Raw genomic sequence first — 17,347 nt, forward strand, 5'->3', positions numbered from 1 at the left:
CTACAGGAAGGCGTGTGGCATCATCCACAGGGAGGCGTGTGGCATCATCCACAGGGAGGCGTGTGGCATCATCTACAGGGGGCGTGTGGCATCATATACAGGGGGCGTGTGGCATCATATACAGGGGGCGTGTGGCATCATATACAGGGAGCGTGTGGCATCATCTACAGGGAGGCTGTAAATAGTGTCTAGGTGAACATGTGACCTTCCTTTGGTTGTTTTCAGGGGGTAGGGACAAAAAAAGCCTGACCAATGAAATTCATCGGTTTTTTTAACGGCCATGAAAAACTGATGCAAAATGGATGTCAAACGGCTATTAAAAACGGACAGATGGACTTGAAATGGATGAAAATTTAGAGTCACACTGATGCAAAATGGCCATGAAAAACTGACAGTTGATCAGTTTTAAATGGACATTTTTTTTCACTGTCGTGTGAATAAGGCCTTAATGTTTTTTTAGTGTTCTATAGAAAAGCTTATAGAAAAAAGGCAGAAAATCACCATACTTAGCATGCTGTATTTAAAAAAAAATACCTATAAGGCCGGATTCACACGACCGTGTGCGTTTTTGCGCGCGCAAAAAAAACTGCGTTTTGCGCGTGCAAAAGGTCCATAACAGCTCCATGTGTCATGATCATATGATGCGCAGCTCCGTGTGTCAGCCCAGTGTGATGCGCAGCTACGTGATTTTCGCGCAGCCGCCATCATTATGACACTCTGTATGTTTGTAAACAGAAAAGCACTTGGTGCTTTTGTGTTTCCATTCATACTTTTTACTGCTGTTGCGCAAATCACACGCGTCACACGGAAGTGCTTCCGTGTGCTGCACGTGATTTTCTCGCACCCATTGACTTCAATGGGTGCGTGATGCACGAAAATTGCACAAATATAGGACATGTCGTGAGTTTTACGCAGCGGACACACGCTGCGTGAAAATCACGGACTGTCTGAACGGCCCCATTGACTAACATAGGTCCGTGCAAGGCACGTGAAAATCACGCGCGTTGCACGGACGTATTTTACATTCGTCTGTATAAGCCCTAACACTAACGGTATGTTCACACGGCAACACCAATTACGTCTGAAATTACGGAGCTGTTTTCAGCCGAAAACAGCTCCTGAATTTCAGACGTTTATACAAGTGCACGGACGTAATTGGAGCTGTTTTTCAATGGAGTCAATGAAAAACCAAAAGTGTGAGACTCCAGCCTAATCCAAAAAACAGCAACATCCCTAGTCATGAGCAACCTAATTTACAACAGTTGTAACCTGCATATCCCAGAAACACGCGTTTTGGCCCTGCTCAGTGTGTTTGGTGACTGTGTGCAGAAAATGACGACTGTCCAGTGAAGCTTGTATTTCAGTATTTTTTGTATTTGCCATCAGCTGACTCTTATTTCTTCCCTAGGAGAGCTGTGCGCGGGTTCTTCTCTTCCGTGGAGCAAGTAAAGAAATTAGGAACTTCAACAACCAAACAGCGTTTCAAGTGAGGACAATACCTACAATTACCTGTATCCAGAGTGAGGAAATGTTATATAGCATGTGTGAGGGCCCGCTCACATCAGCGTAAAGTTCCGTTTGGGGTTTCCGTTTTTTTCAGACGGAAACAATAGCATAGTCGACTACGCTATTGTTTCCGTGAAAATGTTTTCAACTTTATGGAACGGAAACAAACTGAAACTAAAGCATTACCACTGAAATTAATGGTAATGCAAACGGAAGCAATAGTTTCTGTTCCGCTTTGCATTCATCTGTTCCTCTGACGGATAAATGAACGGAAATCCCGAATGGAACCTGATGCTGATGTGAACAGGCCCTGACCCTTCTAGACTCAGTCTAAATGTACTGATAAGGTTTTGTTCACATCTGCATTGGAGTCTCCATTCGGGACCTCTGTCGCAGATCCGGAAGGGATTACCTGACACAATAGCGCAGTATGCTGCGCTACTGTCTCCTGTAAAATCACGGACACCATGACTGAAAGCCAACCCAACCCATTGAAGTCAATGGGTTCCGTCGGGTGCCAGCGGTGTCAGTTGTGCAACGAAACCGTTGATTCCGTTATTCCCTTGTTCTGCTCCTTTGAAGGAGCAGAATAACGGAATGTCACAACGATTGTGTGAACGTAGCCTAAGCTATTGATGCCTGGCAGGAGAAATAAATGGATAGCATCAGTGCTGTATTGTATTGTTCTTCCCAGTGGAAAGTCATTATAAAGTATTGACACAATTGTTAAAGCATAATTCTGCTCAAAACCTGAAAATTCTGGAGTATACCACAATATACCCCTCTTCAATGTGTCACACACTTAGGGCTTATTCACACGAACGTGTTATACGTCCGTGCGACGCGCGTGGAAATCACGCACGTCGCACGGACCTATGTGAATGAATGGGGCCGTTCAGACTGTCAGTGAATTTCACGCAGCGTATGTGCGCTGCGTGAAACTCATGACATGTCCTATATTTGCCCGTGTTTCGCGCTGCACGCACCCATTGAAGTCAATGGGTGCGTGAAAATCGCGCTCGGCACACGGAAGCACTTCCGGGTGCCACGCGTGATTCGCGCAACAGCAGTAAAAGAAATGAATGAATGAATGAAAACAGAAAAGCACCACGTGCTTTTCTGTTTGTAAACATAAAACCAGTGTGTCATCATGATGCCGGCTGCGCGAAAATTACTCAGCCGTGCACCATATGCTGATGACACATGGACGCAGAGTTTTTTGCGCGCGCAAAAAGGACACGTTCGTGTGAATAAGGCCTTAGAGCAGATTCCGTAGGACATAATAACTCCTGGAGTCTACTGAACCAAATTTAGCTCACCCTGTGATGGTCCAAGGCCTCATGCACATGCACAGCCTGTGATTACGGCATGAACGGCCGCTGACTGTCACCCGCATTTGTGGGCCGTGCTGCCATTATAACATATAGGAGCACGGTCCGCAAAATCAAAAAATAGGACAGGTTCTATTCTTTGCGGGTCATTTCTACAGTCCGGACACTTACCCGTAAATATACGGGAAGGTGTCCGCGAGCCATAGAAATAAATGGATCCGTATTTTGATCCGCAATTACCGATCCGTAATTGCGGATCAAAATTACAGTCGTTTGTATGGAGCCTCAGTAAGACCCTAAAATGAGGCCTTATTACAGCCATCTGAAACTTGCTGTAGGTTTACTTTTTTGTATGTGTTTTTTTTTGTTTTGTTTTTATACCTGATTGAAAGAAATGATGACAAATTCACATATATTTTCTTCAGGTTTTTTTCAATTCATCTCCCATTGACTTCAATAATAAAAAAATAAACTAATTATGATGGTTCTGCTGTAGAGTTATGCACTTTGGCATCAGTTTGAGTCCCATAAAAATCAATTAGGTCTGTTTTTTATTGTATGGTTCGTTTTTTTTAACAAAAAAAACATACTACAATTTTACTAGCCCCATGTCCACTTCTGTTTTTTCCTTCAGGGTGCTAGCCGTTTTTTTGACGGCTAGCATCCTGACCCATTCATTTCAATGGGGCCATGCACACTTCAGTTTTTTTGACGGTCCCGTTGTTTCGTTCCGACAAAAGTAGTGTATGTCCTACTTTGGTCCGAGATACCGTGACCGTGGGGCCCATACAAGTCAATGGGTCCGTCAAAAAAACTGAAGGCACACGGAATGCATCTGTGTGCCGTCCGTGTGTGATGGAGCCGTTGCCTAGCAACGGCCAGGCTGAAGTACACGTAGAGAGAGATATTGCACTGCACTAATCGGCAGCCTCTTCTCTCTATCCAGCACTGATAGAGAGAAGAGGCTGCTGATCAGTGCTGGATAGAGAGCGATAGCGATAGAAAGAAAAAGAAGTTCATACGTACCCCGGCCGTTGTCTTGGTAACGCGTCCCTCTTTTGACATCCAGTCTGACCTCCCTGGATGACGCGGCAGTCCATGTGACCGCTGCAGCCTCTGATTGGCTGCAGCGGTCACATGGGATGAAACGTTATCCCAGGAGGCTGGACAGGAGGAAGAAGCAGGGAGTTCTGGGTAAGTATAAAGTTATTTTTTTCTGAGTTGGGGTTTTTAAAGGAAACATTAGAAATCTACACCGCATTCCAAATTATTATGCAAATGTTATTTTTCGCTGATTTTCCTAAATAGTCGATGCAAATGACAGTCAGTATAATCTTCAAGCCATCAACCGTTGGAGTATAATGCAAATTTTATTGAAAAAATCTCCTAATGATAACAGATTTTTTTTTAGCAGTAAAAAACTCAAAATGCACTGTTTCAAATTATTATGCACAACAGAGATAAAAACATTTTAAAGCTTGTAAAGAGAACTAAAATGGTAATTTGTTGAATTTGCAGCATCAGGAGATCATATTTACAGAAATCAAAAGCTCTTTCAATCAAAAAAAACTTAACAGGCCAAGTTACATGTTAACATAGGACCCCTTCTTTGATATCACCTTCACAGTTCTTGCATCCATTGAATTTGTGAGTATTTGGACAGTTTCTGCTTGAATATCTTTTCAGGATGTCAGAATAGCCTCCCAGAGCTTCTGTTTTGATGTGAACTGCCTCCCACCCTCATAGATATTTTGCTTGAGGATGCTCCAAAGGTTCTAAATAGGGTTGAGGTCAGAGGAACATGCGGGCCACACCATGAGTTTCTCTCCTTTTATGCCCATAGCAGCCAATGACACAGAGGTATTCTTTGCAGCATGAGATGGTGCAATGTCATGCATGAAGATAATTTTTCTACGGAAGGCACGGTTCTTCTTTTTGTACCACGGAAGAAAGTGGTCAGTCATAAACTCTACGTACTTTGTAGAGGTCATTTTCACACCGTCAGCCTTGTTGGGACATGGTGGCCATCCACCAACCATCCACTACTCCATCCATCTGGACCATACAGGGTTGCACGGCACTCATCAGTAAACAACACGGTTTGAAAATTAGTCTTCATGTATTTCTGAGCCCACTGCAACCGTTTCTGCTTGTGAGCATTGTTTAGGGCTGGCCGAATAATAGCTTTATGCACACTTGCAAACCTCTGGAGGATCCTACACCTTGAGTTTCGTTGGACTACAGAGGCACCAGCAGCTTCAAATACCTGTTTGCTGCTTTGCAATGGCATTTTAGCAGCTGCTCTCCTAATCCTATTAATTTGTCTGGCAGAAACCTTCCTCATTATGCCTTTATCTGAACAAACCCGTCTGTGCTCTGAATCAGCCACAAATCTTTTCACAGTACGATGATCACGCTTACGTTTTCTTGAAATATCCAATGTTTTCATACCTTATCCAAGGTATTGCACTATTTCACACTTTTCGGCAGCAGAGAGATCCTTTTTCTTTCCAATATTGCTTGAAACCTGTGGCCTGCTTAATAATGTGGAACGTCCTTCTTAAGTAGTTTTCCTTTGATTGGGCACACCTGGAAAACTAATTATCACAGGTGTCTGAGATTGATTACAATGATCCAAAGAGCCCTAAGACACAATACCATCCATGAGTTTAATTGAAAAACTAATAATTAAATGTTTATGACTCTTAAATCCAATGTGCATAATAATTTGGAACACGGTGTATATTGTGAGCGCCACGTATGGTACTCACTGTCCAGCGGTAGTCACTGTCCAGGGTGCTGAAAGAGTTACTGACGATCAGTGCAGCCCCTTCTCTCTATCCGGAACTGATCGTAACTCTTTCAGCACCCTGGACAGTGACTACCGCTGGACAGCGAGTACCATGCGCGGCGCTCAGAAACGGAAACACGGAAGTGTACACGGAGTACACACGGGAACCGCACTGATCTAATCACGGACACACGGATCCGTGAAAAACGGCCATGGAAGAGTACATGAGGCCTAGGCCGGGTTCCCACAGTTCAGATTTGCTGCAAATTTTGCCTGCATTTTCTAAGCCAAAACCATAATTGGATCCAGGAGAGCAGACTTATAAGGCCTTTATTTATATATTTCTTCTGTTTAGGTTCTGTTTCTAATTTTGGCTTAAAAAACGCATTTAAAGTCTGCAGCAAATCTGCACTCTGGGAACCCAGCCTAAGGCCGGGTTCCCACATAGCGGAAATGCTGCGTCATTTCCGCAACGGAATTCTGAAAATTTTGAAAATCTCATGCCCATGCTGCGGAAAAAACCCTGCAGCGAAAACATTAATAAATTGACCCGCAGTGCAGAATTTAAATCCGCAGCATGTCAATTTCTGCTGCGTTTTCGTTTTTTTTTTCTGTTTCGGGTTTTCTGCGTTTATTTCTATGGGGAGGCAAAACCTGCAACAAATAGCCAAGTGCTATGACTTTTGCAGCGGAATCTCAGCGATTTTGGCACAAATAATTCGCAACTTAGAAAAAAAAAATTATACTTACCCAGAACTCCCTGCTTCTTCCTCCAGTACAGCCTCCTGGGATGTTTCATCCCATGTGACCACTGCAGCCAATCACAGGCTGCAGCAGCCACATGGGCTGCAGCGTCATCCAGGGAGGCCGGACCAGGCGGCAAAGGAGTGACACGTCACCATGACAACAGCGGGAGTAAGTATGAACGTTTGTTTTGTTTCTTTTCTACCTCTGCTTTCCAAAGCGGAAATTCAGCCCGAAAAACCGCACCACGAGTGGTGCGGTTTTTCAGACAGAACGCGATGTGGGTTCCAGGTCGGATACTCTGCGTAGTTTTACGCAGCATATCCGACCCAGGGGAACCCAGCCTAAATGTTGCCTAAGGCCAGGGCTACATCTATAGTTTTCGTAGTGCTACTGATGGATTTTAACAGCTGCACTCCAAATCAATACGTTAAGTTAACTTACATGTAATCTTGTGGACTGCAGCTGTCACTCAAGAGTTAAAATATATCAGTAGCACTACAAAAAGTCTAGATGTAGTCCTGGCCTTAGGTGCTGTTCACATCTCCATTCGGGTTTTCTGTTGCTTTGATCTGTCATAGGAGCAGAACAACGAATAACCAGAGCCTCCAAATCCATCACATGACGGAAACCAACGGTGCAACAGAGTCCATTGACTTTAAGGGGGAGTTCAGACTGAGTTTTTTTGACGTGGAAACCGCGTTGGAAAACGCGTCAAAAAACGGCCGAAAATGCCTCCCATTGAAATCAATTTCCGCGAGCGGAAAAACCGGCTCGCGGGAAAAAGAAGGGACATGCCGTATCTTGGGGCGTTTACGCCTCTGACCTCCCATTGACATCAATGGGAGGCAGAGAAAGCTTATTTTGCGGCGTTTTATGCCCGCAGCGCTCAATGTCTGCGTGCGAAAAAAGTCACGAAAATCGGCATGCAGGCAGTGGAAAATCTGCCTCAAAATTCAAAACGGAATTTTGAGGCAGATTTTCCTCTTGCAAAAATCTCTGTGTGAACCCAGCCTAATGGGTTCTGTCAAGTTTCTGTCATGGTATCCGTCTATGCTGCTATTTTGTCTTGCAAAATCTATGGAATCTGCGTTGGAGGCACCCAGTGAGCCTCGGACGCAGATATGAACATACCTTTAGGCTGGAATCACAGGCTGGGGATGTAATGGATTTTCTGCAGCATAGCTACAGCATTCCTGCAGGTTTTCAAGGGTATGTTCACACGGCCAAATTTCAGACGTATACGAGGCGTATTTTGCCTCGTTTTACGTCTGGAAATACGTCTCAAATACGTCGTCAAACATCTGCCCATTACTTTCTATGGGTATAACGCTGTATTGTCCACACGACGCGTAATTTTACGCGTCGTACGGCAATTACGACGCGTAAAATTACGCCTCGTAAAAAGAAGTGCAGGACACTTCTTTGGACGTTTTTGGAGCTGTTTTCTCATAGACTCCAATGAAAACAGCTCCAAAAACGGACGTAAAAAACGCCGCGAAAACGGCGTGAAAACGCCGCGAAAAATGCGAGTTGGTAAAAAAACGTCTGAAAAGCAGGGTCTGTTTTCCCTTGAAAACAGCTCTGGATTTTCAGACGTTTTTGTTGACTACGTGTGAACATACCCCTACAGCAAAGTCTGCACCTGTTACATGTGGCATTGTATGCGGATTTTTCGGTGGTTTTTACCCTTTTCAATGTAGAAGGGGTGAAATCCACAGTGAACATCCCAGCTCTGATTTCCGTCCGGAATATGTTCAGCAGCGTGTGCATGAGATTTATTTAAATCTCATCCACATGACTGGGACTGTGATCCGCTACAGATTTTCCACATTGAAATTCTGCACAGAAAATCTGCAGCATTTCCATCCCATGTGAATCCAGTTCCAGAAAGTTCAGATGTGAGGAGTTGTAATCTTCCCACTAGTGAGATAGTGTAACCTTTTATTTAATTCTCCCATTCAGCAAAATAGTGGCTCTGAAGGGCCACTGTTAAGTTAGTCACAGACAGAGGCATAACTTGAACCTCCTTGGTGCCAGTGCAAAATCTGTAACTGACCCCCGCTACAATGTGAGATGTATAATACTGGTGTCTTCTCATGGGGCAGAGGGGCTTTTGGTCCCCCTTAGGCATTAGGGCCTGGGTCGACTGCTAGTTCTGCACCCCCTATAACTACATCCCTGGTCACAGAAAAAAAACATTAGGGACCACCAGCTCTACAGATTGAAGGCCTTGTTAGTAAATTTCCTATATCTCAGCTTCCTGGACGCCTGGGAAAATGTGGGAGATGAGAGCAGTGTTACGCCTCATGCACAATATGTATATGTGGGATCCATATCACACGGATACTGAAAACAGTATCACTAAATTTCAAAGTAACCACACGTACCACCATGGTGGTATATGCACGTGGAGTCCACATAAAAAAAAAATTGTAACACACTCCATTTTTATGTTGTATTTGTGGATTGAATTCAGTGCCTCCAGAGGAAAAATCTCCTTCCATGAAATGGAACCTCACTTAGAAATAAGCAGCCACAATATGTTGCTCATTAGGGCATGACCACACGTGGCGGATTTCCTCCGCAACTGTCCGCATCAATGCCGCACAGAATCTGCGTTGCAGATTCTGCTGCGGATCTGCACAAAATGTGCAGTACATTGATGCGGACTAGCTGCTGCGGACTGCGGGAAAAGTGCTTCCCTTCTCCCTATCAGTGCAGGATAGAGAGAAGGGAAGCACTTTCCCTAGTGAAAGTAAACGATTTTCATACTTACCGGCTGTTGTCTTGGTGACGCGTCCCTCTTTCGGCATCCAGCCCGACCTCCCTGGATGACGCGCCAGTCCATGTGACCGCTGCAGCCTGTGCTTGGCCTGTGATTGGCTGCAGCCGTCACTTACACTGAAACGTCATCCTGGGAGGCCGGACTGGAGACAGACGCAGGGAGTTCTCGGTAAGTATGAACTTATATGTTTTTTTACAGATACATGTATATTGAGATCGGTAGTCACTGTCCCGGGTGCAGAAACAGTTACTGCCGATCGCTTAACTCTTTCAGCACCCTGGACAGTGACTATTTACAGACGTCTCCTAGCAACGCTCCCGTCATTACGGGAGCCCCATTGACTTCCTCAGTCTGGCTGTAGACCTAGAAATACATAGGTCCAGCCAGAATGAAGAAATGTCATGGTAGTAAAACCAATACGCTCCGCAGCACACATAAGATCTGCGGACTTCATTGCAGAATTTAGAATCTCCATTGAAGTCAATGGAGAAATTCCGCCATGAGTCCGCCACTGCTCCGCAACAGACAGAGCATGCTGCGGACACCAAATTCCGCTCCGCAGCCTATGCTCCGCAGCGGAATTTTACGCCTCGTCTAAACGAACACTGCTAAATTAAAGTGTAAGTCAATGGACAAACGGCACCGCTGCGGATTAACGCTGCGGAGTGTCCGCAGCGGAATTTAAGTGAAATTCCGCCACGTGTGAACCCAGCCTTTACAGTTATGCTGTTTTACTGCAGCACCCAGATGCTACATCGATGTGAATATATGTTAAAGCTCATTCACATCTTGTGTTTAAAAACGACATGTTTTTCAGTGTAAATCCACTATTTAGCATGTTTCTGTGGTTTTTCCCCAGTGACTACTTTGGTTGCGGTTCTAACATGCGGTACCACAATCAGAATATACCATCAAAGCAGTTCTAGGAACATATTTTTTTTATTATCATGTTTTAAAGAATTAAAGGTGTTTTCCCATCAGAGACATTTATGACATATCCACAGGATATGTCATAAATGTCCGATAGATGCGCGTCTCACTTCTGGGACCCGCACCTATCTCTAGAACGGGGCCCCCTAAACCCCGTTCTACTGCTCTGTGTTGTGGCTGAAGCGTGTGATTTCCGACCATGAATTACGGAAACAGCGTATCTCGCTGAGCTACGCTGTTTACGTAAGTCCTATAGAGCTGAATCATAGTTACAGAAACAGCGTAGCTCGCATGGTACGCTGCTTCCATAACTGCTATTCACTCCTATGGGAGTTACCGAAACCGCTTAGCTCAGCGAATTAAGCTGTTTCCAAAACTCATGGTCGGAAATCACACGCTTCAGCGACAACACAGAGAGGTAGAACAGGGTTTAGGAGGCCCGTTCTAGAGATAGGTGCAGGTCCCGTAGGTGGGACCCGCATCTATCTGACATTTATAATATATACTGTGGATATGTCAAATGTCCCTGATGGGAAAACCCCTTTAAAGCTCTAGATTCGGTATTGAAAAATGCAAAAAAAAAAAGTTAGGCCAGACTCGCAACGTTTTCCCGCTATGTCAAGCGTTTACATCTGAATACCATTAAAAAAAAGCACACATATATATATGCTGTACTATGTCTATAGATTTCTACAGGTTTTTTTTCCATACATTTTGCAGGCTAATGCCTGGAACAATGAAAAGCATATACATTAAGGGTATATTCAAACGCGGCAGCTTCGTAACAGTCATTTCTGCAACTGAGCAGGGTTGCTTCTGCCGCATGTGTATTGATTTCCGCATGCCCCATTTAGATGAATGAGATAGTAGCATACATTTCTGCAACAAATCTGCCGCATGTGAATTGTGTAAAGGTATATGTTTTTTTTGTAATGGAAATCGTATTCAATCTCTTTTGACAGTCTAAATTTCGTATTTATACCCCAACATCGTGTGAACTTAGCCAAAGAAATATTTTACAGTGCCAACAGTCCAATGCGTATGGTACCTGCTAGACATTTAATGATAACTAGACACACTTGATATTATATAAACTATATACAGCAGATGTGTATAAAATAAAACCCCACAATAAACACATATCTAATAGATATTTTTACCTCATACATTGGCATTATATCTAACATCAGATGTTCACGAGATATAAGAACTTGTATCAGCCATAGCTGTTATACTGTAACTGCTGTGTGAGAGGGTAGCACTGCAGGTTGTTACAAGGACACCCGTGATGTCCCTGTGATGAGCAGATAATCTCTGCCTATCTATATAATCCTTTATTAATCTGGATTACTGTCAATCTGGTGTCAGATCCCCTCCCACACTGTAACCATCTGCTAGTACACAGTAATATGTGTCATATAATGTTTATTTATGTGTCACAGCTTAATTGAAGTAATTAATAGTCTATTATCAGAGGAGTCAGTGATTCCGAATTTTGTCTTACTACCTATTACATGGGGTCCTCTGGAATTTGATATTTGTAAAATGAATGCAGGTATATATGGCCGTATTAGATACATTTACAGGTATTTGAAGAAAATATTTTAAAATCAAATTTCTCAAAAAATATTCCCCTTATCCTGGCTCATTACTTATGGTCCGGAGTTGCTGGAATTACTTGCCTGGGACATGGACTACATCTGATTTTGTGTACATCCTTAGGCTAGGATCACAGAAGCGGTTTTTACATAGTTTTTATTGCAGTTTTGGCTCCGTTTTTTTTTGGTTTGTTTTTTTAAACTAAAGCCAGAAATGGATGCGGAAGGAAAGAAAGGCATAAAGAAAAGACTGATGCATCTTATTTTTTGTGAGTCCACTTCTGTGTTTGGCTAAAAAAAAACGGATCCAAAAACTCCATCAAATCTGTGTGTGTGATCCTGGCCTTGTATTGTAATTATGGTTTAAATGAATGTGGCAAAGGCTCTAAATTGCTGTGTTAGAATATAGTTGTCTTGACTTCAATGACGGGATCACACGCCCTCTATAGGTAGAACTTGCTCATTGCAGTTGTTGTAGAAAGGCGATTACCCATTACTATAGAGCAGTACAGATAGCATATTTCAGAAATAGAATACCTAGAAATTTTGTATAAAATATAATATAATATAGGTCTATTCTAGAGCTAGTGGTGACGTGGAGTGCGATATTGTCATATTGTAACATCACATCCTGTTGGCCACCAATTGGCCAAAGAATTGTTTTACATCTCATAGCTGAGGTGCAATGCAAACGTGCTGCGACTAAATGGTATTGTAGTCAGGACAAGTGAAAACACGTATGCTGACTCACTGCAAAGATATTTAAAGTACATTGCAAACATAATGTGTTCTGACTATGTAATAAATATTAGTCAACGTAGTACATGGAGCCTGTATGGCAGCATATGCAGTCCTTACGGTCTTCGTAACGCCGTATGGTGCCTCCATACAGCACGGTATTACAGAAAACTCTATGCCTGCATATGAAATCGGAGGCATATTGAGATGCAGTATGGGCCCATAGAGGGGAGCCGCTACAAAGAGAACTCACTGGCCGATTCTCCTCGTGATAACTGCTAACCATTGGGATGGGAGGGGGGGGTGTTCTAGTTGGTTGCTATAGGCGCCATATTTTTTTTTGTGCTATAGCTTGAATCTTTATAGATTAATCTCCATCACTGTCTGTGAAATTGCATTACCATAGTAATAAATAAGAGCTTGTGTTGTACGTTGTTACTTTGACTCCATTTATTTTGCCCAGATCATGTCCTGAAGAACCCTCTCCCAGTCTCTCCGATTTCATGCCTTTATCTGAGGTTCTTCTCTGTACATTCCCATCCTCTACTGTATATTTTTTGTGTCTTCGTTTTGTTTTTTTCTCCCTGGGTCCAACAAAGACAGTTATCCACTCCTTTTCTTTTATCACAGGTTGCTATTATCGCAGGAAATTTTGAACTTGCTGAAATCATCAAAACTCACAAAGAATCCGACATTGGTAAGTGACAAAAACTCATTATCAGACAGTGAAATAAATAATTCCGTTTACAGTTAATTCCTAATGCAAGGCTCTGTTCACATCTGCGCCATGATTTCCATTATTCTGTTCCGTCAGAGGAACAGAATACTAGGTAAATAGAAGCGCCAAATCCGTCGTATGACGGAAACCAATGGAACTCGACGGAACCCATTGACTTTAATCGGTTCCATCGGGTTTTCATCATGGTTTCCGTCATTTTGCAAGACAAATTAGTGCTGCGTTATTTTGCCTAGCAAAAATGACGTAATCTGCGGCAAATGACCACATATACTATCTGTGGAGGCCCTATCTAAGCTCAGTTGCATGTCCTGAAGGTAGATATCCTGAGACACATGGGCGAACCCATAAAGTTAGTAAGGAAAAATACAATAAGAGTATTCTGCAGTTCCAACTATCGTAGTATATTGATTGCTTGGTTACTTGGTTGGTTGCTACACCCCTATCCCCAGCTTTACTCTCTATTCTGGTCTCCTCTTTTTACTTGCTGTGTACCAAGTACTTATATCTTGTCCTAATGACAATTTTCTCTTTCTTTTTGTATTCTTCTAGTGCCTTTTCGAGAGACTCCAAGTTATACAAAACGCAGACGGGTTGTCTGTGTGGGTCTTTCATCACCACGTTTTCTACAACGTTCTGCCAGTGATAACAACCTCAATTCAGATGGGGCTCATTACTCTCCAGTGCCGTCGCTCCGTGGTCTACCCCCACAGCTGCTCACACAGGGCCCTGACACCTCCAGAGGGGCAACTGTGGGGGATAGCAGCCTCGCTAGCACTGCCAGCTCCCGCAGCACACACAGCCGCTCTCCATCATTACATCGTGCAAGAGAAGAGAGAGATACTGACAGCCACACTCTACGAAGGGGAAGAGGAAAGAGCAGGTAAATGATTTATTATTGAGTTCAATTGTAACTGCATAAATACATCTTCAATGGTGAAATTCCATCTGGGGCTAATGGTGGCTTCAGGCAGATGGAATTTTACCATTTAAATGTGCTCCATACTTTTACTTATCGAGGGCATGTCCCTAGAATATGTCATCAATGTCTGATTGGTGCTGATTTCACCGCTGGATCCCCATGATCACAAGAACAAAGGGGCAGCGGCACTGGTTGGAGCGCCCTGGCCTGTTAGAATTTTGCCATTCACAGCACCACTCTCATCTGTGCGTTGTGTCTGGTATTGCAGCTCCGCAATATTCCATGTGCCGGAGCTTGTAATACCAGACACAGTGCATAGAAAAGTTTGGAGCTGTGTCTGGTAAACCCTGAAGGCCCATTGGTCAGACCTGCACCATTCACATATTGTTGGTACGGCCCAGCATATCTTAGGGCCATACCAACAATGCTTAAAAATATGGAACACATTTAACTCAATGGTTGTGAGAAGGGAAGCAGGGGAATTGAAACTCCCCTATAAAGATATATTTTGAGACTTAAAAGGACAACATTCTGGACCAAATTAGAAATAAAAAAAAATACATAATAGGTATTTAGATAATTATTAATTTATTTAGCTAAATTACTTCATGTGACATGACCAGAATAGTTAACTCTTGCCCTTTTCAATGTTTTCAGTGATTTTTTTTAAGGTGAAGTCCTCCCTGTTGTTTAATTTTTAGGGTAATGATAAGTAAATAATTGGAAATAAGATATTTGTCCATTGAAACAAAATTATTCCATCATGATATGCATGTCACCCTGGTTACACCTCGCAGATTAAGAAGTGCAACAATAACTTCTTAGCAAAGATTATATTATTCAAACCCAAATCCTAATACGTAATGTTGTCACAACAGTGGAGTATGGCATTTGAGGTTTTCAGTCTTTATAGATCTGCAGATGACCCTACTTAGAAAGGGGTTTTAAGAAATATCTAACAGATGTATTGGGAACTCTTATGGAACATAGGTATGAAAGCAAAAAATATATACCAAAAACTTGGTGTGCTGATAGATGATAGATAGATAGATAGATAGATAGATAGATAGATAGATAGATAGATAGATAGATAGATAGATAGATAGATAGATAGATAGATAGATAGATAGATAGATAGATAGATAGATAGATAGATAGATAGATAGATAGATAGATAGATAGAGATATGAGATAGATAGATAGACATATGTATTTCATTGCCCCACCACCATCGTCATTTCCATATTTAGTTATTTTTCTCATGTGTCCATCATAAACCCCAAGTGCATCCTTCTTGTGCCTTTCCAACATTACTACATGGGTCTTATAGAAACACTGAAACAAAATGCAAATGATGTCCTGTGCGAGTTTAGAATATTACATTTTGGATGGGTTTCCATAAAATAAAACCCTAATCTGGACTATAATCTGAAGACTGCATTGTGCTGCTCTTTTGCTCTCTTTTCCAGTTAGTAAGTTTTCAGTTGTCACATATACGTCCAGTGTAAAAAAAAAAAAGTGCTTATCTCATCAGACGTTAGTTGCATATATTGCAAGCATATTCCACCAATGGCCAATCATATGTGACCCCTGCCAATTGCTAGAACGAAGTGTCAGTGTCTTTTTGTGGGCGGGCGCATGGACGGCCTTTTACTATAGTGGCTATTTATGCAGTTGTCCAGAAAAAGCTGAGTGGCGCTAACAGGATACAAAGTGTCACGCCTAGCACCACTGCCAATTCCGTCTAGAGATCAGAGGGGATCAAATGTTAGGAACCTCACCAATTGGACATTGGTTGGCATATCCTAGTGATATGCCACCAATGTCCGTGATGAGACAGCCCCTTTTGAAAAGGCTGTCTGCTTTAGACCTCCCTATCCAAGTACCCTAGTAAGTCATAAGGATGTAATAGAGGTAAATTTTCCTTCTGTATTAGCCAGAGAATAGAGGTGCTGGAGAGGATAACTCGTATGTGCAGTTCACAGATGGCCCATTGACTACAGTGGGGGCCATAGCGTAACTGCAGTGGGAACGAACACTAGCCGGTTTCCATTAATGACGTGTATCGTCACATACGGTCTGCTTGTAAACTCTTCCTTGCTTGTAGGAGAATATTCCACCATGCTGATGATATTACAGCTTTGGCATTACTGCGTACCATATTGATGGAACACTATATTTGAAGAGGGCTCAAGTCATACCTGGATATGTAGAGGGTTTTTAGATCCTTTATCATTTACTAGTGGACTGCCATCCACACAAGTTCAATTATTATTGTTCCTTTTATAGAAACTCTGCTTGGCTATATAACCAGTCATATAAACATGTAGTCACTCTTAATTGCAATACAAAAGAAACACAAAAAAAGCATGGTAAATATGAGTCATTTTATATAAGTATATTTTTTTAGAAATGGGCTTGTTAATAATTGAAATTGAATTTATTTTTTTAGTACTGATGAAGCAAATATCCTGCACTTCCCGTTCTACAGTGTCATGCTGTGTTTTTCATGAGTATTCCTATGATAGACTCAGCAGGACCTTCTGCTCGAGACATGCCGGGGAAACTGTATACTCAATTAGCGCATACAATAATGCATTATTTCAGGTATATATCGGCACATGGAAAGTGACTGTTTTTAGGAATACCTTGAAATATAGATGTATTCAGTAAAACATTGTTGCTTAGTAAGTTTAGAAAATTTATCATGATCATCCTTGAAATTAAAGTAGAAGACAAGAAGAAACATTCAGACCAAGTGCTGTCGCTGCTCAGGACACTCGTTGGTGAAGTCTGTTAAAAAAATTTATTTATATATATAATAAGACCTCTTAGAAATGAACACATTAAAATATCCCTTTATTTGCCCTGCAGTCATAGTAAATATATCTTGACAAATATAAAATGTAACTTTTTAGTCTGCTGGATTATTTCTTTCATCTGCCAGATTCAGCAAGTTTTCATGTTAGGCTTAGTTCAGACACAAGAACGAGCATGCTGGTCAGTGTCAGTCCTGCGACTACTGAAGAACAAGTAGAGGAAGAAATTTCTCTAAAATGAGATTCTCTTTTCTTTGTTGTAAAAATACCCCAGCCAAAATACAAATAAAAAAACATTTTCTGTTCTCACCCTTGTCCTGAGTTAAGTGAATTAAGCAGCTAGTACCTTACCGCATTTTGTCTCAGGAAATCCTGTGCTATGTAGGGATTACCGCCATGTTGTATTAATTACTTTCCTGTTAAGATACTCAAATACAGAACATC

At 42.2% G+C, this 17,347-nt stretch overlaps 1 protein-coding gene across 5 annotated transcripts in view; it reads left to right on the forward strand.

The window, feature by feature from the left end:
• SHANK3 (SH3 and multiple ankyrin repeat domains 3) overlaps positions 1-17,347 on the forward strand; it is a 424,536-nt gene that overhangs the window by 257,244 nt on the left and 149,945 nt on the right. For all 5 annotated transcript variants that reach the window (XM_075857615.1, XM_075857612.1, XM_075857614.1 and 2 more), the window contains 3 exons: positions 1,409-1,486; positions 13,057-13,123; positions 13,715-14,045. In XM_075857615.1, coding sequence (XP_075713730.1) covers positions 1,409-1,486; positions 13,057-13,123; positions 13,715-14,045 — 476 coding nt within the window. The remainder of the gene's footprint in view (positions 1-1,408; positions 1,487-13,056; positions 13,124-13,714; positions 14,046-17,347) is intronic.

The sequence above is a fragment of the Rhinoderma darwinii genome, chromosome 3 (genome assembly GCF_050947455.1).
Source record: "Rhinoderma darwinii isolate aRhiDar2 chromosome 3, aRhiDar2.hap1, whole genome shotgun sequence".
Taxonomy (NCBI): Eukaryota; Metazoa; Chordata; class Amphibia; order Anura; family Rhinodermatidae; genus Rhinoderma; species Rhinoderma darwinii.